The sequence below is a fragment of the Callospermophilus lateralis genome, chromosome 18, assembly GCF_048772815.1.
Source record: "Callospermophilus lateralis isolate mCalLat2 chromosome 18, mCalLat2.hap1, whole genome shotgun sequence".
NCBI classification, from domain to species: domain Eukaryota; kingdom Metazoa; phylum Chordata; class Mammalia; order Rodentia; family Sciuridae; genus Callospermophilus; species Callospermophilus lateralis.
Window position 1 is genome coordinate 54,090,492 of NC_135322.1, and position 19,651 is coordinate 54,110,142.

Here is a 19,651-nt window from a genome sequence, read left to right on the forward strand (position 1 = left end):
AATCATCAAGCTGTGGCCTACAGGCCAAATTCAGCCCACTGCACATTTTCATAGTGGTGTTTTATTGTGTTACATCTATACCCCCTTGTTTGTATATGGTCTTTGGCTACTTTCTGGAAACATCAGAGTTTAAGTGACTGTGACAGAGACTTTATGGCCTGAAAAACTGGAAACATTTACTTTCTTATAATGAAATACCTAAGGCTGGATATTTATAAAGAAAAGAACATTATTTAGATCACACTTTAGGAGGCAGAAAGCCTAAACAGGATAGCACTGGTTCTTGCAGGGACCCCCTTGGCTGCATCCCATCATGGTGGAAATGCATATGAGAATGAGATCATTTGGGGAGGCAGGAAGCCAGAGCAGGAGTCAGGGATTAGACTTGCTATTATAATAAACTAACTCAGGGTCCCATGAGGACTACTGTAATCCCCTCTGAGGGCACTTTCCCCAGTGATCTAACGAGCTCCCACTAGCCCTCATCTCTAATATCACCACATTGGGTACCAAGGTTCCGACACATCTTGGGGGTCAAACCACATCCAAACCATAGCATGGCCCTTTAAAAAAAATGCCAAAGGAAAAAAGGAAGGTTTTTGGAGGAAGAGTAACCTCGAGAACTTCTGGGTCTGTTTCCTTTTCTGCAAGTCAAGGACACCATTTATTCAATCATTCTTTCATTTAACAAACATTTATTGATTGCTTACGATGTGCCAGAATCTGAGAGTGTGAAGATCAATATCATCTAGCCTTGTCCTTTCAAAGCCCACAGTCCAATAGCAGAGATAGATGGGTAAACAAATTGTTGGAGTACTTAGAGATAAATGCTGTGTCTATGTCCCTGAAGTGGGGATGAAGGGGAGGCTTTGCACCTGGCTTGAATCGGGGTGGAGGCTCATTAGCATGTTTGAGAGTGAAATCAGTCAGTGATAAGTGAAGGGAGATAGAAAACAAGCAGCAAGAGAGGTAGAAGACTCAGGAACATGTTGGAAATATTTTTGTGGAACACAGTGGGGGGTACCACTTTACCACCCTGCCTTTGATACCCTTCTGTAGGCAGTCATGGTCCTCCTGCTGAGTCAAGATGTGGATTTACAATCTGTCTCAGCATTCATCAGCTAGGGTTGGCCCCTGAGATGAAACCTATTGGTTATCCCCTATTTTAACATGTATTCCAGCAATTTATTAACCACAAAGTTCCCCCCAAAGTGTAATATGGTGTTACTAATTGATCATTAATAAGATAATATGAATTAAAACCTAGTAATTCAATCCAGAAGTTTCAAAGTTTTGAAATATATTTTGGTAATGTAAATATAATACAAGTATGTAACCCATTTTAAATAGATGCATTATACTTTGTTGAAATTGAATCTGAAGCACGTGCTCATTTCTGAAGACCAGGTATGATTCTTAGCTGAGCAAATAAGGAATTTCTAAAATGTGTGGGTGTTTGGATGGATTTAGGACACCATTTTTGTTTAAAAATTTTAGGAAATATTTCAAACATTCAGTAAAGAGAAAAATATAACGTGTATATCCACCACCTACATTTAAAAAGTACTAACATTTTTTTCCATTGCTGTAGAGCATAATAAAAAGAATAAAAGCATTATAGATGGAAGTGATGTCCCTTTGTGCCTCTTTCCCATCCCTAATTCCCTCGACTTCCCCAGAGATACACTCTCCAGAGGTTGGTGCGTATTTCCCCCACCCACATTTTAATATTCTATGTTTGTATCAATACACATTAAGTAGAACTGTTCCATGGTTTTAAACATTGCATAAATGATAAGGCAGTGGAAAACTGCTCTGCAACTTGCCTTTATCGTTTTGAACTGTTTTTGAAATGTATCCCTTGCATGCGTTCATTCATTTTTGAAGCCTGTCTAAATTCTACTCTTTGAAACTGGCCCAAATTATTGAAGATATCAGATACATCTGACAGCTTCTCAGTACAGATACGAAATCACTGGGCCTCCCTTGCCTTTTTTCCCCCCTCTCTGTCTTCTCCTTTGTCTCCTTTCTAATAAGAATCTTGATTATAAACCGAGACAGCAGTAGAGAGAAAACTCTGCATGGAAGGTATGAAGTTAGCACGCTATTTTCCAACAAAATGAATACTCCCCCAAATCAAAATCCAAACATTTTTCAGGAGCAGAAAACATCAGACACCAGTGAAGTATAAGGGGCTGTGCAAAGCAATTGCAGTCACTTGGTGGTCTCAGTACCACGTTATAGGTCTTCCTTGCCCAAGGTCACGTAGCTAGTAGTTGGAGAGTTGAGCCCAGGCACTCATATTCTAGAGCTGGTGTGCTTTGCCATTCAAAAAGAGAAGCCATTATTGGTCCCAACAGGGCACAGTGTTAAGTGAGCTCTTCATGGTTAAGAGTCCCTGGGCTAGTGTTTTAACAACTTGGGTGTTGATTTTACTTTGAAATTAAGTATCATAATGGTAGCTAATAATAAGTGATAATAAAGCAGATACTTAAAAATTCACAGGGTTGAATACTACTTTGGTTTTCTCACCTGATTTTAGCCACCCATTGATTTCCAACTCCCTCCCAGATGTTTCTGTTAGACTACTCCACTGTTGTCCCTAGCTCTGTAAGAACCAAACTTGGCTATGTCTTTCCCTCTTGACCATTTCCTATTGCAGCAGATCTGGTGCCAAAGTCTGGTTTCCATGTTCCTACATACTCCAGCTCCTCACTACCTGCTATGGATTGAATTTTTTCTCTTCACCCCCAAGTTTATATGTTGAAGCTCTAATCCCCACTGTGATGGTATTTGAAGATGGAGCCATTTGGAAATTAATCAAGCTTAGACATTTAGACCTCCTTCCTGATGGTGGGGTCTTCATGATGGGATTAGTGCCCTTCTAAGAAGAGATCAGAGAGTTTTCTCTCTCTGCCACGTGAGGACACAATAGAAGATAACCATCTGAAAGTCAGGAAGAAAGTGCTGATCTTGGACTTCTTAGCTCCTGGAAGTGTGAGAAAATAAATTTCTGTTGTTAAAATCACATTCTACAGTGTTTTGTTACAGCAGCTCAAGCTGACTGATATATATATATATATATATATATATATATATATATATATATATATATATATATATAAACTTTCCATCTCTTTTGTGACATCTACCTTATCCTTTCTCTTGCCTGATTTTTTTTTTACCCATGTTATTTTCCTGAACTAGGATATTATTTGCCCTCCCCAGGTAATAGCAACTTTTTTTGGTTATTTTTATATATATGACAGCAGAATGCATTACAATGCATATTATACATATAGAGCACAATTTTTCATATCTCTGGTTGTATAAAAAGTATATATATTCACACCAATTCGTGTCTTCATACATGTACTTTGGATAATGATGTCCATCACATTTCACCGTCATTTCTAACCCCCTGCCTCCTCCCTTCCCCTCCCATGCCTCTGCCCTGTCTAGAGTTGTCTATTCCTCCCATGCTCTCCCTCCCTATGCCACTATGAATCAGCCTCCTTACATCAAAGAAAACATTCGGCATTTGGTTTTTTGGGATTGGCTAACATCACTTAGCATTATATTCTCCAACTCCATCCATTTACCTACAAATGCCATGATTTTATTCTCTTTTATTGCTGAGTAATATTCCATTGTATATAAATGCCACATTTATTTTTATCGATTCATCTACTGAAGTGCATCTAGATTGGTTCTATGGTGAATTGTGCTGCTGGTAATAGCAATCTTTAACGCAAAATTTAATATTCCCTTTTCCCCTAGTCCTTTTCCATATTTTTCCTGCTAATTTTATCTTTGGACTCATATAATACTTAATCTGTACCACACAATATAGAATCAATTGTATGATGTTATTTATTTTTAAACATCTTGCAATGACATGATTAACTCTTCGGAAGTAGGCCATATCTTATACTCTATTCCATGTTTGGTGTTTCCCAATGTGAGTTGGAGATAGAGGGCATGGGGAAGGGAACAGTCCTTGGGGCTCATAGCTCCACCCAGGGTCCTCACAAGACTCCACCTGAAGCCCCTTTCTGTGAGGAGAAACTGGGCCATCTTGCAGTTAAAGGGAGGAAGCTAGGGTCTATAAGGGGATTTAAGACCATGAAAGGAAAAGCCCCCTTAGGCATGTGCAATAGCTCAAGAGTCTGTCCTGGGGCTGGGGTTATATCTCATTTTGTAGAGCACTTGCCTAGCATGTGTGAGGCACTGGGGTTCGATCCTCAGCACCACGTAAAAATAAATTAAAGGTATCATTAAAAAAAAAAAAGAGACTGACCTGGAGTTATCTTGTTACTAGTTAACATATTACTAGTTAACATATTTGTGGTGGTTTGTTCCCACTCTGGATTTTTATGTATAGGTAGTAGAAAAGATATTAACATTCAGCTGTCAATCAAGGTGCCAATCAACTTCGGATCCACCCAGGGGAGAAGGGGGAAAGCTAGCATAACTCATTTAAAACAAGCTCCACTGTGTAGATGGGGCCTTGAGCTACTTCACAGCTCAGTCCATTCTCCTATCCCAGAGTGTTATGTTCGTTTTTAATAAACCTCTACCTTGCCTTCCAACCTCTAGAGATTGGCTCAATTCTTTGCTCAGGAACAACAAGAACCTGGACCAGGGACCCCCTGGGGACCCCTGCCCTTGTGCCAGTAACACCAACATTTTATTTTTAAACTCCTGAGTCCATCACAGTAACATATTCTTGTAGGCTCTTATGATTTTTTAAAGTCACGTTGGTTATTTTTACATGGAAGAAACTAAAGTAGTGTGTATATAGTAGGCTGCTATAACAACATACAGCAGACTGGGTGGCTTAAACAACAGAACTTTACTGTCACATTTCTGGAGGCTAGAAATCCATGATCAAGGTGCTGGCAGAGTGAGTCCTCTCTTTCTGGCTTGCAGACAGTCGCCATCTCACTGTGTCTTCACATGGCCTTTCCTTTGTGTGTACTGAAAAAAGATTATGGTGTCTCTTCCTCCTTTCAGGTTAGAGTCCCAACCCTTATGACTTCATTTAACCTTAATTGCTCCCATAAAAGCCAGTCTCCAAATACAGTCACACTGAGGGGACTTCAGCATATGAATTTGGGTGAACACAATTCAGTCCAAGACAAAGTTATTTTAATTAAAAGCATTAATTAGGTCAGGGGGCTGGGGTTGGGGCTCAGCAGTAGAGCGCTTGCCTAGCAAGTGCGAGGCCCTGGATTCGATCCAGCACCACATAAAAATAAATAAATAAAATAAAGGTATTGTGTCCAATACAACTAAAAAATAAATATTTAAAGAAATTAGGTTAGCATATTAATGATTATTATAAAACTTATTTTAGGTTAATTTAAAATATAATTTCTAATGATATAACATACAAAACTCATCCTGATTTCTTTCCATTTATTAAGTTAGTACACTATTTAGTCAACTTTAAATAACTATGTAGAAAACCATGGATTCCCAAGAAATAAATTTTAAGAAAGCTATTTCATACTGAGTTTTAGTCCCGAATGTTTATTAAAATGCAGAATAAAGTTTAACTAATATTTTATAGCATCAAAATTGACAAAACTGGTTTCATGACCTCATGAAATTCTTAACATTTACGTATCAAACTCAACTTTTGCAATTTTTGTTTCCAAAACAACATGCAAAAAGATTCAGGCTATTGTTTGCAAGCATCACAAACACTTCAACATAAATATTCTACCTAATAATGTAATAGCCAAATTGGTTCTAATCTTAACTATGCTTTCTCTTTTTCACATTGTATTTTGACATCATAAAGTGCTGCTTGAATTTTGAAAAGAATGCCATTTAAAAATCTAGTGAAGCTCTTGAGAGAAAATGGAAGAATTATTATCAGGCTTAGAATCCTTGTCAACTTGTGGAATTTTAACATCAGTGTTTCCTCAGGTTGCTGCCTTTAAACAAAGATCCTTTCCATATGGCAAAAGGAAAGTAAATGGAACATAGATGACAAAAGAGTAGGAATAGTTTAAGATTGTATGGTAGTCAAAACAAAGAATTAGCGGTGTTCCACTGAATCAGATAAATAGTTTTGAAGGGCTGAGCCATGAGAACATTTGCCTTGTCCCCACCAATTCCAATGCTGTTCACTCAAAACTCACTCAGAGGAGAAATCCTAGATACTCATTGTATGTAGAAATTATATTTTAAATAAAAAAAATTTTAAGAAAATATGTATTTGTATGTATTTATTATTTTTTTTTTAATGGAAGGAGATGTCATTCCCATCTTTCATGGAGTGAATCTGTTTCTTTTCTCCAAAATTTAATTATGAAAAAATGTCAACATGGTGAAAAGCTGAAAGAGATGCACAGTAAACAGTTATGTGTCCACACCTAGTGTCTACAATCATGAGCGTTTTGCTATTCCTGCTTTACCATAGAGGAATTGATCCATCTTATGTGTGGTGCACATGTCCATGTCTTCTAAAACTTCAGTGTGCATATCATTATCTAGAGTTCACTACTAGTTCATGGTTCTTTTTTAGGGGGAGAAGATAATTTATGTAGAGTGAAACATTAGAATCTAAGTTACTATTTCATGAGTTTTAATGAATACATATATAGTACCTGTTAACTCAAATCCCATCAAGATATATAAGTTTGCATCACTCCAGAAAACTATTGGATTTTAGATCCTCAATTTATACAATGAGAAGCAGTTTAGTTTGTTTGCTAACAGAGAAATAGAATCGAGCAGAGGCTGGGAGCTAGTTGTTTTAATTTTTGTATGCTGTTTATATTCTCATTGTCATACTAGCAAAGCATAAGGCTTTGTAGCTAGCTACCAATCAGACACTATCAGTGTATGCTCATTAAAATGTTTGTTAAAATATGTATTTATGGGGCTGGGGTTGTGGCTCAGTGGTAGAGTGCTCACCTAGTATGTGTGAGGTACTGGGTTCAATCCTCAGCACCACATAAATATAAAAAAAAGATATTGTGTCAACCTAAAAAATATATTAAAAAATATATTTAAGAGTTGATACTAAATGCATTCACCTAACTGTGTATGTTCATCTGAATTTGCAAATCTGTTAGTGTAATGCTTGGTTATTTTCTTCGACTTTTGAAAGTATTGGGTACTAGTGTCATGCACTCATACATTCATCTTTTCCAAAAACATTATAACAACTTACCCTCTTACTTGGGTGGGGAGAAAAAGAATGAAATTCATCCCTTTTTTAAAAAATTATTGTTCTACTATACACTTTTTGGGCCCTGGATATGACATTTTTTTTAATTATTGGAATTTATTTCTAGGAATTCTCTGCATAATAGATGGAACTTGGTGTCATGCAGACCCTAGTCTACTATGGACTAGATGAACTTCAGTGCATTGTTTAGTCACCTTGATCCTTAATTTCTCTTAACAAAATGGGGCAATAAATATATCTACTAAATGGAATGAAAGAAACTAAAAATTTTTTAAAAGAAGCACAGCTCCCAGTCTGCTGGGAGGGCAGATTCACTAGAAGGTTAACTCTTTGGAATATTCACGATAGTATTTATAAACCTCAGGGAACACAACGATTTTTATAACATTACATATCCTTCACCTACTCCTTAGTTCCACAAAAGAACAATATTCACATACTTACCTTTTTATTCATGTTTATTAAGAAGCACATTTAAAAATCGACTGAGTCCCACTAATGTCTAAAATGACAAAGATATACAATGCCAAAAGTTGACAAGAATGTGAAAGAACCAGAACTGCTTTTTATGCTTTTATCAGTGCATTATAGTTAATACATAACAGTGGGTTCATAACACGTGGAATTCAATCTGTTCCATTTCAGTCCCCAGTGCTGCTTCATTCCCTTTCCTCCTCCCTCCCACTATTCCCCTTCCTCTTCTTTACTGGAATTCCTCTGTAAATATTAAATTGGTGCTTTATAGATATCCATGCAGGTAGAATCCACTGTGGTCTATTTACACTTGCACATGGAGTAATTTTGTCAAATTTATCCTGCATTTCCCCCTTTTTATATCTCTCCTTCCACCTCCTCAATCTCCTTCCTCTACTCCACTGATCTTCCCTCTAATTTCCTGAGATCCAACCCCCCACCCCCTCTTTTTTCCCCTTAATTGGTCTAGCTACCACATATGAGAGAAAACACTTCTCTGAGTGTGATTATTTCACTTAGCATGATATTATATATTTCCATCCATTTAACTGAGAATACCATAATTTCATTCTTCTTTATGACTGAGTAAAACTCCATTGTGTAATATACCGTATCTTCTCTATCCATTCATCCGTTGATGATGAACCAGCACGTTGGCTGGTTCTGTAACTTGGCTACTGTGAATTGAACTGCTATAAACATTGGTGCCTGTATCACTAGAGTATGCTGATTTTAGTTCTTTTGGATATATGCTGAGGAGTGGGATTGCTGGGTCACATGGCAGTGCCATTCCTATTCCTTTTTATTTTTATTTTTTGGTACTGGGAATTGAACTCAGAGGCACTCAATCACTGAGCCACATCCCCAGCCCTATTTTATATTTTACTTAGAGACAGGGTCTCACTAAGTTGCTTAGCCCCTCGCCATTGCCGAGGCCAGCTTTAACTTGAGATTCTCCTGTCTCAGCCTCCTGAGCCACAGGGATTACAGGCATGCCACACAGTGTGTGGCCCATTCCTAATGTTTTGAGGAATCTGCATATTGCTTTCCAAAGTGGTTGTACTAACTTGTAGTCCCATCAACAATGTATGAGTGTACCTTTTCCCCCATATCTTCACTAGCATTTTAAAATATTTGTACTCTTGATAATTGCCATTCTGACTGGAGTGAGATGAAATCTCAGTAAGATTTCATCTCAGTAAGATGAAATCTCAGTCTCAATCTACATTGAGATTTGCATTTCCCTTCTTGTTAGCAAAGCTGAACATTTTTTTCATGTATTGGTTGGTCATTTGTATTTGTTGGTCATTTCTTCTTTTGAGAAATATCTGTTCTTCTGCCCATTTAATGATTGGTTATCTGGGGTGTTTTGGTGTTTCTTTGAGTTCTTCATATATTCTGGACATTAATCCTGTTGGAGGAGTAGCTAGTAAAAATCTTCTCCCATTCCACAGGTTCTCTCTTCATGCTCTCTATCATTTTCTTTGATGTGCAAAAGGTTTTAAATTTGATGTCATCCCACTTACATATTCTTGGTTTTATTTCTTGAGCTTTAGGAAGTCTTGTTAAGCATGTTAATGCTTGCACCATTATGTTGGAGTGTTGACCCTATATTTTCTTCTAGCATTTGCAAGGTTTCTGGTCTAATTTCTAAGTCTTTGGTCCACTTTGATTTGTCTTTTGGACAGGGTGAGAGAGAGGGATCTAGTTTTATTCTTGTACATATTGATATCCAACTTCTCTAGTACCATTTGTTAAAAAGGCTATCTTTTCTCCAACATATATTTTTGGCACCTTTGTCCAGTATCAGATGACTATAAGTATGTGGGTTTGTCTCTGTGTCTACTATTACATTGATCTTCTTGTCTATTTGATGAGCAACCAGATCTAATTTTGTACCATGATATTATCTCATTCCTTAAAAATAATATCTTGGTTGGTGAACAACCAAGTTGAACAATCAGACTTTACTGTGGCTGGGGATGCAAAATAGTGCAACCATTTTTGGAAAACTGGAGATTTCTTAAAAACTTCCACACACCTCTGTCTCACTGATCCTCAAAGTGTTAATTAGTGTTGAGGTTGAGTAACTTTTTAATCTACTCAATGACTTGGCCTCTTCACATCTAGGTTATTTACCCAAGAGTAAAGAAAACAAATGCTTACAAAAATGTATTACACTGGCATGTTCACAGCCAGGATTACTCATAACACACAGCAGGTTTACTCATAATATCACCAAACTGGAAACAACATAGAAATCCATCTACAGGAGAATGGTTAAAATCCATCCATATAATGTCATACCACTTAGCAATAAAAAGGAACAAACTACAGATACATAAAGCAACATGGTTTAATATATTCTTAAAAATCACACTGAATGGAAAGGGGCTGAAAATAAAAAAGTATACACTTTTATATTTTTTAGTCCTGCCTATCCTAGTAGGCATAAATATGGTGTTAGAAAATAGATCAGTAGTTCAGGTGCGGTAGTATGCATCTGTAGCCCCAGCTACTCAGAGGATCCCTTGGGCTTACCATTTTGAAAGCAGCCAGATTATGGTTGTTTCTTGAGGGTGGGAAACTGAGAAGGAGCTCGATGGCACTTCCTAAAATATTCCATAGGCATTTTGGCAGAAGGGATTGAATAGAACACTTACGATGTGAGCATTTCACTGGACTTAAAAAAACTGAAATTCAAAGAAAAAGAAAGGATGTAAGGAAGGAGCCACCTGCTAAGTTTGGAAGATCATTTTCTTTCAGTTTTCCATTGACCCATTCTCCCCAACATCTATGTTTTCAGTCTTTTTATTTTACCCATTCTAGTGGATGGGCAATGGTATCTTTTTCTTGGGGGCGGGGGTAATGGTATATTTTTATGGCTTTAGTTTGCATTTCCCCCAAAGGTTAATGAAATTGAGCACTTTTTCATATGTTTATTGGCCTCTTAGATATTCTCTTTTGGAACTGTCTGTCAGTTTTTATATTGGGATAGCTTGACCTTATTTATTTGTGGGAGTTTTATATTCTGAAATATCTATCTTTCTCTCTATATGTATATAACTTCCCCCACTTTATAGGTTGCTTTTTCACATTGGTGGTATATTTTGATAAACACATTCTTAATTTTAATAGAGTTCAATTTATACATTTTCCCCTGATAGTTGATGCTTTTTATGTCCTGTTACAAAGTTTTAGTCTCCTTCAAGGTCACAAACATGTTCTCATATGCTTTCTTATTCTTTGATTTTTTGATATATATTTTTTATAACTTTATTTTTTTAATATGGTGCAAAGGATCAAACCCAGTGCTTTACCCGTGCTAGGAAAGCACTCTACCACTAAGCTACAGACCCAGCCCCTTATTCTTTGACATTTAAAATATAGATTGACAATCCAAATGAGATGTATTTTTGTTTATAATGTGAAGAGTCCAAATAAATTTCTTTCCATACTAATATTCAAATGACCTAGCATTGTTTCTTCTTTTCAGTGCTAAGGATAGAATCCAGGGCCTCTGCAAGTATTAAATAAAATATATATAGGCAAGTATTATATAAAAAAGTGCATTTCATATTTATTATGTTTAGATATATTTATATAAATGGTTCAAACTCTACAAACATTTCTGTACCATTCTATTTTCATGCATACTGTTGTCACATATATAATGGCTGCATGTAATGCACATGGACATTATATGGGTGTATCATAAATAATTTAATTAATTCCCTTAGGCAGAGTGTTTTGTTTTTTATTATTAAAGTGCTGAAATCAATATTTATCCAAATTGAGTGTCAACTGTTGGGTTTTTCTTAATGGCAAATTGCTAGAAGTGGTAATTGCTGTGTTAAAGTGCATACTCATTTTAAAAGTCTGCCTTCTGTAAGGTTACTACTAAAAATACTAATTTTTAGTCCCACCCACAGATGTGAACCTATTTCTTCATATTCTCACCGACAGTGGCCACTATCAATCTTTTAAATCTTTGCTAAATGTATAGTTTTCAATATTTTAATTCCTAATTTTAAATAATAGGTTATACAACTTTGTATGTTTTTACTGGCTATTTGTTTACTGCCTATTAGAATCTTCATACTTTTTTTCTGAGGTTTTTATTTTTCTTACTGGCTTATAAATACACACACACACACACACACACACACAATAACAGTATTGTCCAGCAGTTTTCCTAGTTTGGCTTTTAAACTCTTGTCTTTCAAGCTCCAGTTTTATTGAGATCTGTTCTAGGAACTAACATCACAGCGCTGGGAAACCTAGGGTCCAGCACCTGGGTGGGCGGAGCCAGCGCGATCTGGGTAAGTCGGCCCCGCCCCATCCCACCCCTTCACTCCCTTAGGGGCGGAGCCAAGGGACGCTCCTGCGCGCGCAGCTTCAGTTGCCATAGCGGCCAGAGGGCGGGAGACTGGCCCTTTCCAGTTCAGTACCTCCCGGAGAAACAAAACCTAGGGGGCCCGGGCCTCAGCATTGCCAAAGTCAACGGCGTGCGTAGCATTTACGCACGTGACGCAAGCCTAGCCGAGAAGGCGCGTGCGCAACGTGACTGTCAGGGCCCTCTAGCCGGCCCGGGCCCGTGTTTGCCGGGGGCGCGGCCTGGAGTAGAGTTCTGGCTCCCCTTGCCGCGAGGGCGGGTCCCAGCCGCCTTCTCGGCCTTTGGGCGCGCTGCCTTGCTGCCCTGCGGCTGAAGGTGTGGCGGATCCAAGGAGTGACCACCCCAGGAAGCAGTCCCTAGAGCGGAAGTGGAGAATGGCTCCCACGAGTGAGGAGTGGGAGTGAAGAAGAGCAGCTTCTCCAGACCCTGGGGGCCCAGGTGGGCGTGAGCGAAGGTAATGCAGGCCGGGTTAGGAGCCTGATACTCCTTGGACTTTCAGTGGGCGAGGCAGGGCGGGGACTGCACGGGAGGGCAGTAAGCGCTGGGTACACCCTTCTGTTTTCACAGTTCCTGGCCAGAGGAGTTGGAGGAAAACACTTGTAAAACTCCCTTGTATCAATTGGAGAGGCAACAACTTTTGAGATCTTGTGGGGTTTGAGTTAGGTTCACTAGTTTTACGAATTGTGCAAGTGTTCCTTTTGTGATTTTGGGCAGGAAACTACAAATTTTCGTACTCGAGTCTGCAATATAAGAATAGTAATACAGACCCACCTAGCAGAATTATGATGCCACAAAGCTTTATGAAGTGCTTAATGAAAGTGATTGAGGATCACATTCTGGAAATTTTTTTCCATGCACTCTGGAAACTGCAGAGGTTTTTTTCTTCTCTTTTTTTGGTTGTGCATGGAAGTGCTGGAGTGAAGTTAAAATGCATTATTATGATTCGTATTCAAACGTGATTAGAGCAGTGATTCTTTTGTAAAGTGTGTTATCCATTCATTCATTCAGTAATACTTGTTGCTGCTTTACTCTGCCCTAGTTGGCACTGTTCTAATCTCTTGGGATGAAATGTAAACAAAACAAAGATCCTGACCTGTGGAGCATACATTCTAGTTTGAGGAGGACACACAATAATCAGTAAACATGAATAAGTTAGAGGGAAATAAATGCCATGGAAAAAAGAAAGTAAGGTAAGGGAAATTGGGAATGCAAGGTGCAATTTTAAATAAGTATGTCAAGGGTAGCCTTCATAGAGAAAACTACACTTGAGCATATAGGAAGGGAAGTAAGGGAATTAGCTGTGCAGATATCTGGGGAAGAACCATTCCAGTAGAGGGACCAGCCACTGCAAAGGTTTTTGGCTTGGAATGTGTCTGGTGTCTTCTGTGAACAGCAGGAAGATTTGTGTGGGTGGAGTGGAATGAGTAAGGGGTGGACTAATAAAAATTAGGTGGCCACACCAATAAAGTATAGTCAGAACCGTGGAGGTGTTTGAACTCCTTTACTCCTTCTCAGGCAATTACCTATTTAATGTAGGTAAGATTTCACACCTTAATTGCAGCTATTAATTAGTGTTCGAAGTTAATGACGAAAATCAGACTTTTTCCAAAACAGCATCACTTGGTTGTAATTGCCAGTAAGTGCTGTGTGAATTAAGAGAGAAGAGCTTGCTGTAATAAAGTTGTATTTGCCCACCTTAGGATTTTAGTAAATGCAGAAATGCCTTCTTTCAGAAAATTGCCTAAATACAATTTAACAGTATAACACGATTGATCTAAGGTAAGTAAAAAATGTTGGTGTATATTTGTGACTTATTAACCTGTATTTCCATGTAATTTGTGAATACAGTATGGTAAATAAATGACTGCGAAGGTTCTTATTACTTTAAGGAGTTTACAGACTGACGGATTAACTTGTAAAACAAATAAAAAAGAATGAGGGCTGGGGTTGTGGCTCAGTGGTAGAGCACTTGCCTAGCATGTGTGAGGCACTGGGTTCAATTCTCAGCACTGCATATAAATAAAGTCCATTGACAACTAAGAAAATAGTGGAAAAAAAGAGAGAACAATATAAGAACAAACAGAACAATACAAACAAATAGAATGAAGTCAAGTGGATATTGTATTTATTATGACATTTCACCTTTATTTCCCATTGTAATCCTTGAACCAGCAGTGTCTTTTGGGATGGTGATTTGGTTGTCAATTTTTTTTTTACGTCTAACAAATTGAGGTTAAAAAAAATTGAGTTAAAAAACAGTTGTAGAATACATTGAATATGCTAAATAAGTGCAGACTTCATGAACTAATGTACCTATTAAATTGCACTGACAGGTGCCATATAATACTTATTGTCCTATCTATTAAAATTTAGAACTTTTCTAAAACTGCCAATTAAGTCATACTTCTTTCTCTTATATCCTTTTCCTTCCCTAGATGCAGACGGTTTTGGTTTCTTAGTGTTATAACACAGGCTATAGAGTGACTGTAATTATATTCAGTAAGGATATTTTACAAATTTAAATTTGATGATTTAAAATTCTGCTAAGAAAGTATGTTAAGTTTTATAATGAAATTTTATAATGTAAGTGTGGAGCTGTCTGACTGATCATATGATAGGCATCAATGTATAGTTTATAGAGACATGTCAGAGGGATTATTGGTCATTTTCAACATGAAGCAGAAGGAGACTAACCATTCAAGTACAACCTAGTTTACAAGCAGTATAATGAGTGTATATCAGCTTTCCATTGCTGTGGCAAAATACCTGAGATAAACAACTTAGAAAAGGTTTATTTTGGCTCACAGTTTCAGAGGTTTCTGGCCACAGACTGATGGCCCATTGCCTTTGGATCTGTGGTGAGGCAGAATATCACGGCTGGGAGTACATGGAGAAAAAGAGCTTTATAGCTCGTACCCAGGATACAAAATGAGAGGACGGGGTTGGGGTTCCAATAGCCCTTCAAGGGCATGCCCTAATAATCTAACTTTCTTCTGCATGGCCCCAACTCTTAGAGGTTCCACCGTATTCCATTAGCAGCATGGGCTGGGAAACAAGTCTTTAACACATGTGCCTTTGGGGGACATTTCAGATTCAAACTAGAGCAATGAATTTTTTTCTCATGAACTGTAGAAATGATTGGTGCCAGCAAAGTGCATGCGTCATTGAAATCTGGGCAGAGGATGTATTTAGCAGTAGTAGTTGGTGGTGGCAGAAAGCCTTGATAGAGGGACCGGTACCAGATTCACATGCAACATCATCTCCTAAGAGGAGGTAAAGTATAATGGGAACTAAAAAAGTCTAAAAGACCCTTGTTAGAGCTTGATCCAAAGTCATGTCCATGGATAAATCTCTTAAGTGTGTGTGTTTGAGGCCATGTGGATGGTGTCACAACCATGGTAGAGAACTCTGGGAAGAAGCTAGATGGCTTATGATAATAAGAGTTGACATTCACTGACAAATATTCTTTGGTATATTCTTTTTATATGCTAGTGTGTTTTATTCTCCTCTAAAACAATGATAAGTCCATTTTTTTTGATAAGAAGAAACTGAATCCCAAGAGGTGAAGTACTTTTCCCAGGCCATTTATTAAGCAGTAAGTAGCAGAGCAGGAATTTGGACTCTGGTCTGGTGGATAAAGCTTTTGTTTATTCCATATTGCCTTGTTTCATAACAGAGTTTTCTGACATTAGCCTTTCCTTATGGGGTTTGTTATAGGTATGATCAGATTTACTACTGATGAAATTTAACTCACTAATAAATGTGATTGATTTAATTTTGTGTTTCTCTTTCTAGATTTGACTTGAAAATGAGTAAGTGCAGAAAGCCACCAGTTCAGCAGTTAGCAAATCCTGAGACATTCAGCCCAGATGTTCTTGCTGACATTTTTGAACTCTTTGCCAAGAACTTTTCTTATTGTAAGCCAGTTAATAATGAATGGCAATTACCAGATCCCAGTGAGATTTTCACCTGTGACCATGCAGAATTAAATGCATTTCTTGATTTGAAGAACTCCCTAAATGAAGTAAAAAACCTCCTAAGTGATAAGAAACTGGATGAGTGGCATGAGCACACTGCTTTCACTAATAAAGCAGGAAAAATCATTTCTCATGTAAGAAAATCTGTGAATGCTGAACTCTGCACTCAAGCATGGTGTAAATTTCATGAGATTTTGTGCAGCTTTCCACTTATTCCACAGGAAGCTTTTCAGAATGGAAAACTGAATTCTCTACACCTTTGTGAAGCCCCCGGAGCTTTTATAGCTAGTCTTAACCACTACTTAAAATCCCATCGGTTCCCTTGTGATTGGAGTTGGGTGGCTAATACCCTGAATCCATACCATGAAGCAAATGACAATCTTATGATGATTATGGATGACCGGCTCATTGCAAATACCTTGAATTGGTGGTACTTTGGTCCAGATAACACTGGTGATATCATGACCATGAAATATCTGACTGGACTTCAAAATTTCGTAAGCAGCATGGCAACCATTCACTTGATCACTGCTGATGGCAGTTTTGATTGCCAAGGAAACCCAGGTGAACAAGAAGCTTTAGTCTCTTCTTTACATTACTGTGAAGTTGTCACTGCTCTGACCACTCTTGGAAATGGTGGCTCTTTTGTTCTGAAGATGTTTACTTTGTTTGAACATTGTTCCATAAACCTGATGTTCCTGCTAAACTGTTCCTTTGACCAAGTCCATGTTTTCAAACCTGCTACTAGCAAGGCAGGCAACTCAGAAGTCTATGTGGTGTGTCTCCGCTATAAAGGAAGAGAGGCTATCAATCCTCTGTTATCTAAGATGGTGCTGAATTTTGGGACTGAAATGACCAGAAAAGCACTCTTTCCCCATAATTTGATTCCAGAATCATTTCTTAAAAGACATGAAGAATGTTGTGCTTTTTTTCATAAATATCAGCTAGAGACAATTTCTGAGAACATTCGTCTGTTTGAGTGCATGGGAGAAGAGGAACAGGCAAAACTGAATAATTTAAGGGATTGTGCTGTACAATATTTTATGCAAAAATTTCAACTGAAGCCTCTTTCCAGAAATAACTGGCTAGTAAAAAAATCTAACATTGGTTGTAGTACAAATACAAAATGGTTTGGGCAGAGGAACAGATATTTTAAAACCTATAATGAAAGGAAGATGTTGGAAACCCTTTCATGGAAAGATAAAATAGCCAAAGGATACTTTAATAGTTGGGCTGAAGAACATGCTGTATATCATCCTGGGCAAAATTCTCTTTTAGAAGGAACAGCTTCCAATCTTGAGTGTCACTTATGGCAAATTTTAGAAGGAAAGAAATTGCCAAAAGTAAAGTGTTCTCCATTTTGTGATGGTGAAATATTAAAGACTCTGAATGAAGCAATTGAAAAGTCCCTAGGAGAAGCTTTAAATTTGGATTCCAGGCCAACACAGCAATGTTATTGTTCTTGTCACATTTTTTCAGAAGAACTAATATTTTCTGAGTTATTTAGCCTTACCAAGTGCCTTCAGGATGAACAGGTTTTAGAACCCAGCAACCAGATAAAGTGCCTGCTTGTGGGTTTACCAACACTCCATGATGTAAAAATGCACATACCAGTGGAAGTTCAACTCCTGGAATCAGCTGAACTCATGACTTTTAACTGTTCCTTGCTTCATGATGGAGACCCAACTTACCAGCATTTGTTTTTGAACTGCCTTCTACATTCATTACAGCAGCTTCATGCAGGAGATATGATGATTTTGCCTGTACTTTCTTGCTTAACAAGATTTATGGCTGGCTTGATTTTTGTACTCCAGAGTTGTTTTAGATTCATCACGTTTTCTTGTCCCACATCCTCTGAGCCCCTGAGAACCTGTGCAGTCTTGCTATGTGTTGGTTATCAGAATCTTCCAAATCCAGTTTTCCAGTATCTGCAGAATATGAATGAATTGTTGAGTACTTTGCTTAAGTCTGATGCACCCCAGCAGGTTTTACAGTTTGTGCCAATGGAGCTGCTCCTTAATGGGTCACTACTTGATTTTTTGTGGGATTTAAATGCTGCTATTGCCAAAAGGCATTTACATTTGATTATTCAAGGAGAGAGAGAAGAAATCAGCAGCAGCCTTCATTTATGAAATTGAATTTGTACTTTCTGAGATTCAATTTTGTAACATTTTCCAATGTTATTGCATCTGTTTGCTCTATCAATTTAATATTTTTCATTTTGGGGAAAGACCAACTTTTACATCATCCAAGGTTTTAATTCTAGAAAACCATCAGCTAGTTCTGATTTCTAGGATACATGCATCCATGTAGAGTTGTTACTTGGCAAAAATCTATTCAGTGATGGTATTCACCTCTAAATATGAGGATGTGTGCATTTGGAGAGGATATGCCCATGCTTACACAATGCAATTGATTTGATCTTACTTATCTGCTTAAGATCTGCACCTGTGTGCCTTCATTCAGAGTTTTTTCCAAACTTCTCATTGGCTAATGATATTAATGAGTTGATAGCAGTGAAAGGAGGAGGCACTCCTCAGCAACAGGACTTCATTTAGCTCTTGACAGTTTTGGATATCAGGGAACTCACTGTGCCAGATTTCTTGGTATATGCCATTCATTGCTTTTAGACCATGGACTGGATTTTCTTTTATGTTTCAAATGAAACTAGTGTGCTATTTTACAAATATTTTACTAAGTACAACCATGTAACTAATAATAAGACAGCTTCAAACCAAAGATCATGTTTAAAACAATGAATAATTGTGTCTAGTACACTCCTGTATCATGAATACTTCATTTAACAATGTAGTAGTAATTTTTAACTTCCAGGAAATTATCAGTGAGTGAAAAGATTTAAAAAGTATTTAATTTTAAGGTAATCATTTATAATCTTTATAGTTTTATTATATTGGGAATATATGAATGTTATGACAGTACTGAAGGAAAATTTAATACTTTCAGAATGAAGTCTCAATATTTAAATTTATAAAATCTTTACTAGATTCTTTTTTCAGTCTGAAAATAGCACTTTATGAAAAGATTAGCCATGAAATGGTTATTTCATCAGTTACATTTGATTCTTTTGAATTGTATGTCTTTAACAGTGTGATGAACTTTTTTGGCAAACTGCTTTAAGCAATTCTTCATTATCTTAAAGTTCTACAAACTAGACAATATTTATATTCTCATGTGCATTTTTAGGCATTTTCCGTTATATGAAAAATAGAAGTATTCTCCGATGTATTTGGTTGATAAATACTGATGTGAAAATTTTCTTGTTCTTTGCTATTTTGAGTTCCATGATAGATTCATAAATAAAGTCTTTAGCAGACAGATTTTGTGTTCATCTTTTTTAAAGAGAATCATGGGAAAGTTAAAAATATAATTGGAAACAGACTAAAAGAAGGTTTGAATGAGAGTTAATGTTCCTTCATTTCCTTTGATTTGTATTCATTAAAATTTATTCCTTAATATTGTAGTATTTATGGAAACCATTGCATGAGAAAGATCGAGTACTTCAGGGTGGTGGTGAGAAGAGAGAGTATGGAGGCCTGGAGGTAGATTTTTGAAAGAAATCTCATTTCCCACAGGTGG

General features: G+C 37.4%; 1 protein-coding gene across 1 annotated transcript; it reads left to right on the forward strand.

Moving 5' to 3' along the window:
* The first annotated feature begins 12,317 nt into the window (after nt 1-12,317).
* On the forward strand, nt 12,318-19,252 carry Cmtr2 (cap methyltransferase 2). The gene is made up of 2 exons (XM_076838649.1): nt 12,318-12,531; nt 15,873-19,252. The coding sequence occupies exon 2, from the start codon at nt 15,886-15,888 to the stop codon at nt 18,184-18,186; it is 2,301 nt and encodes a 766-aa protein (XP_076694764.1). The 5' UTR covers nt 12,318-12,531; nt 15,873-15,885; the 3' UTR covers nt 18,187-19,252.
* Nucleotides 19,253-19,651: the final 399 nt, after the last annotated feature.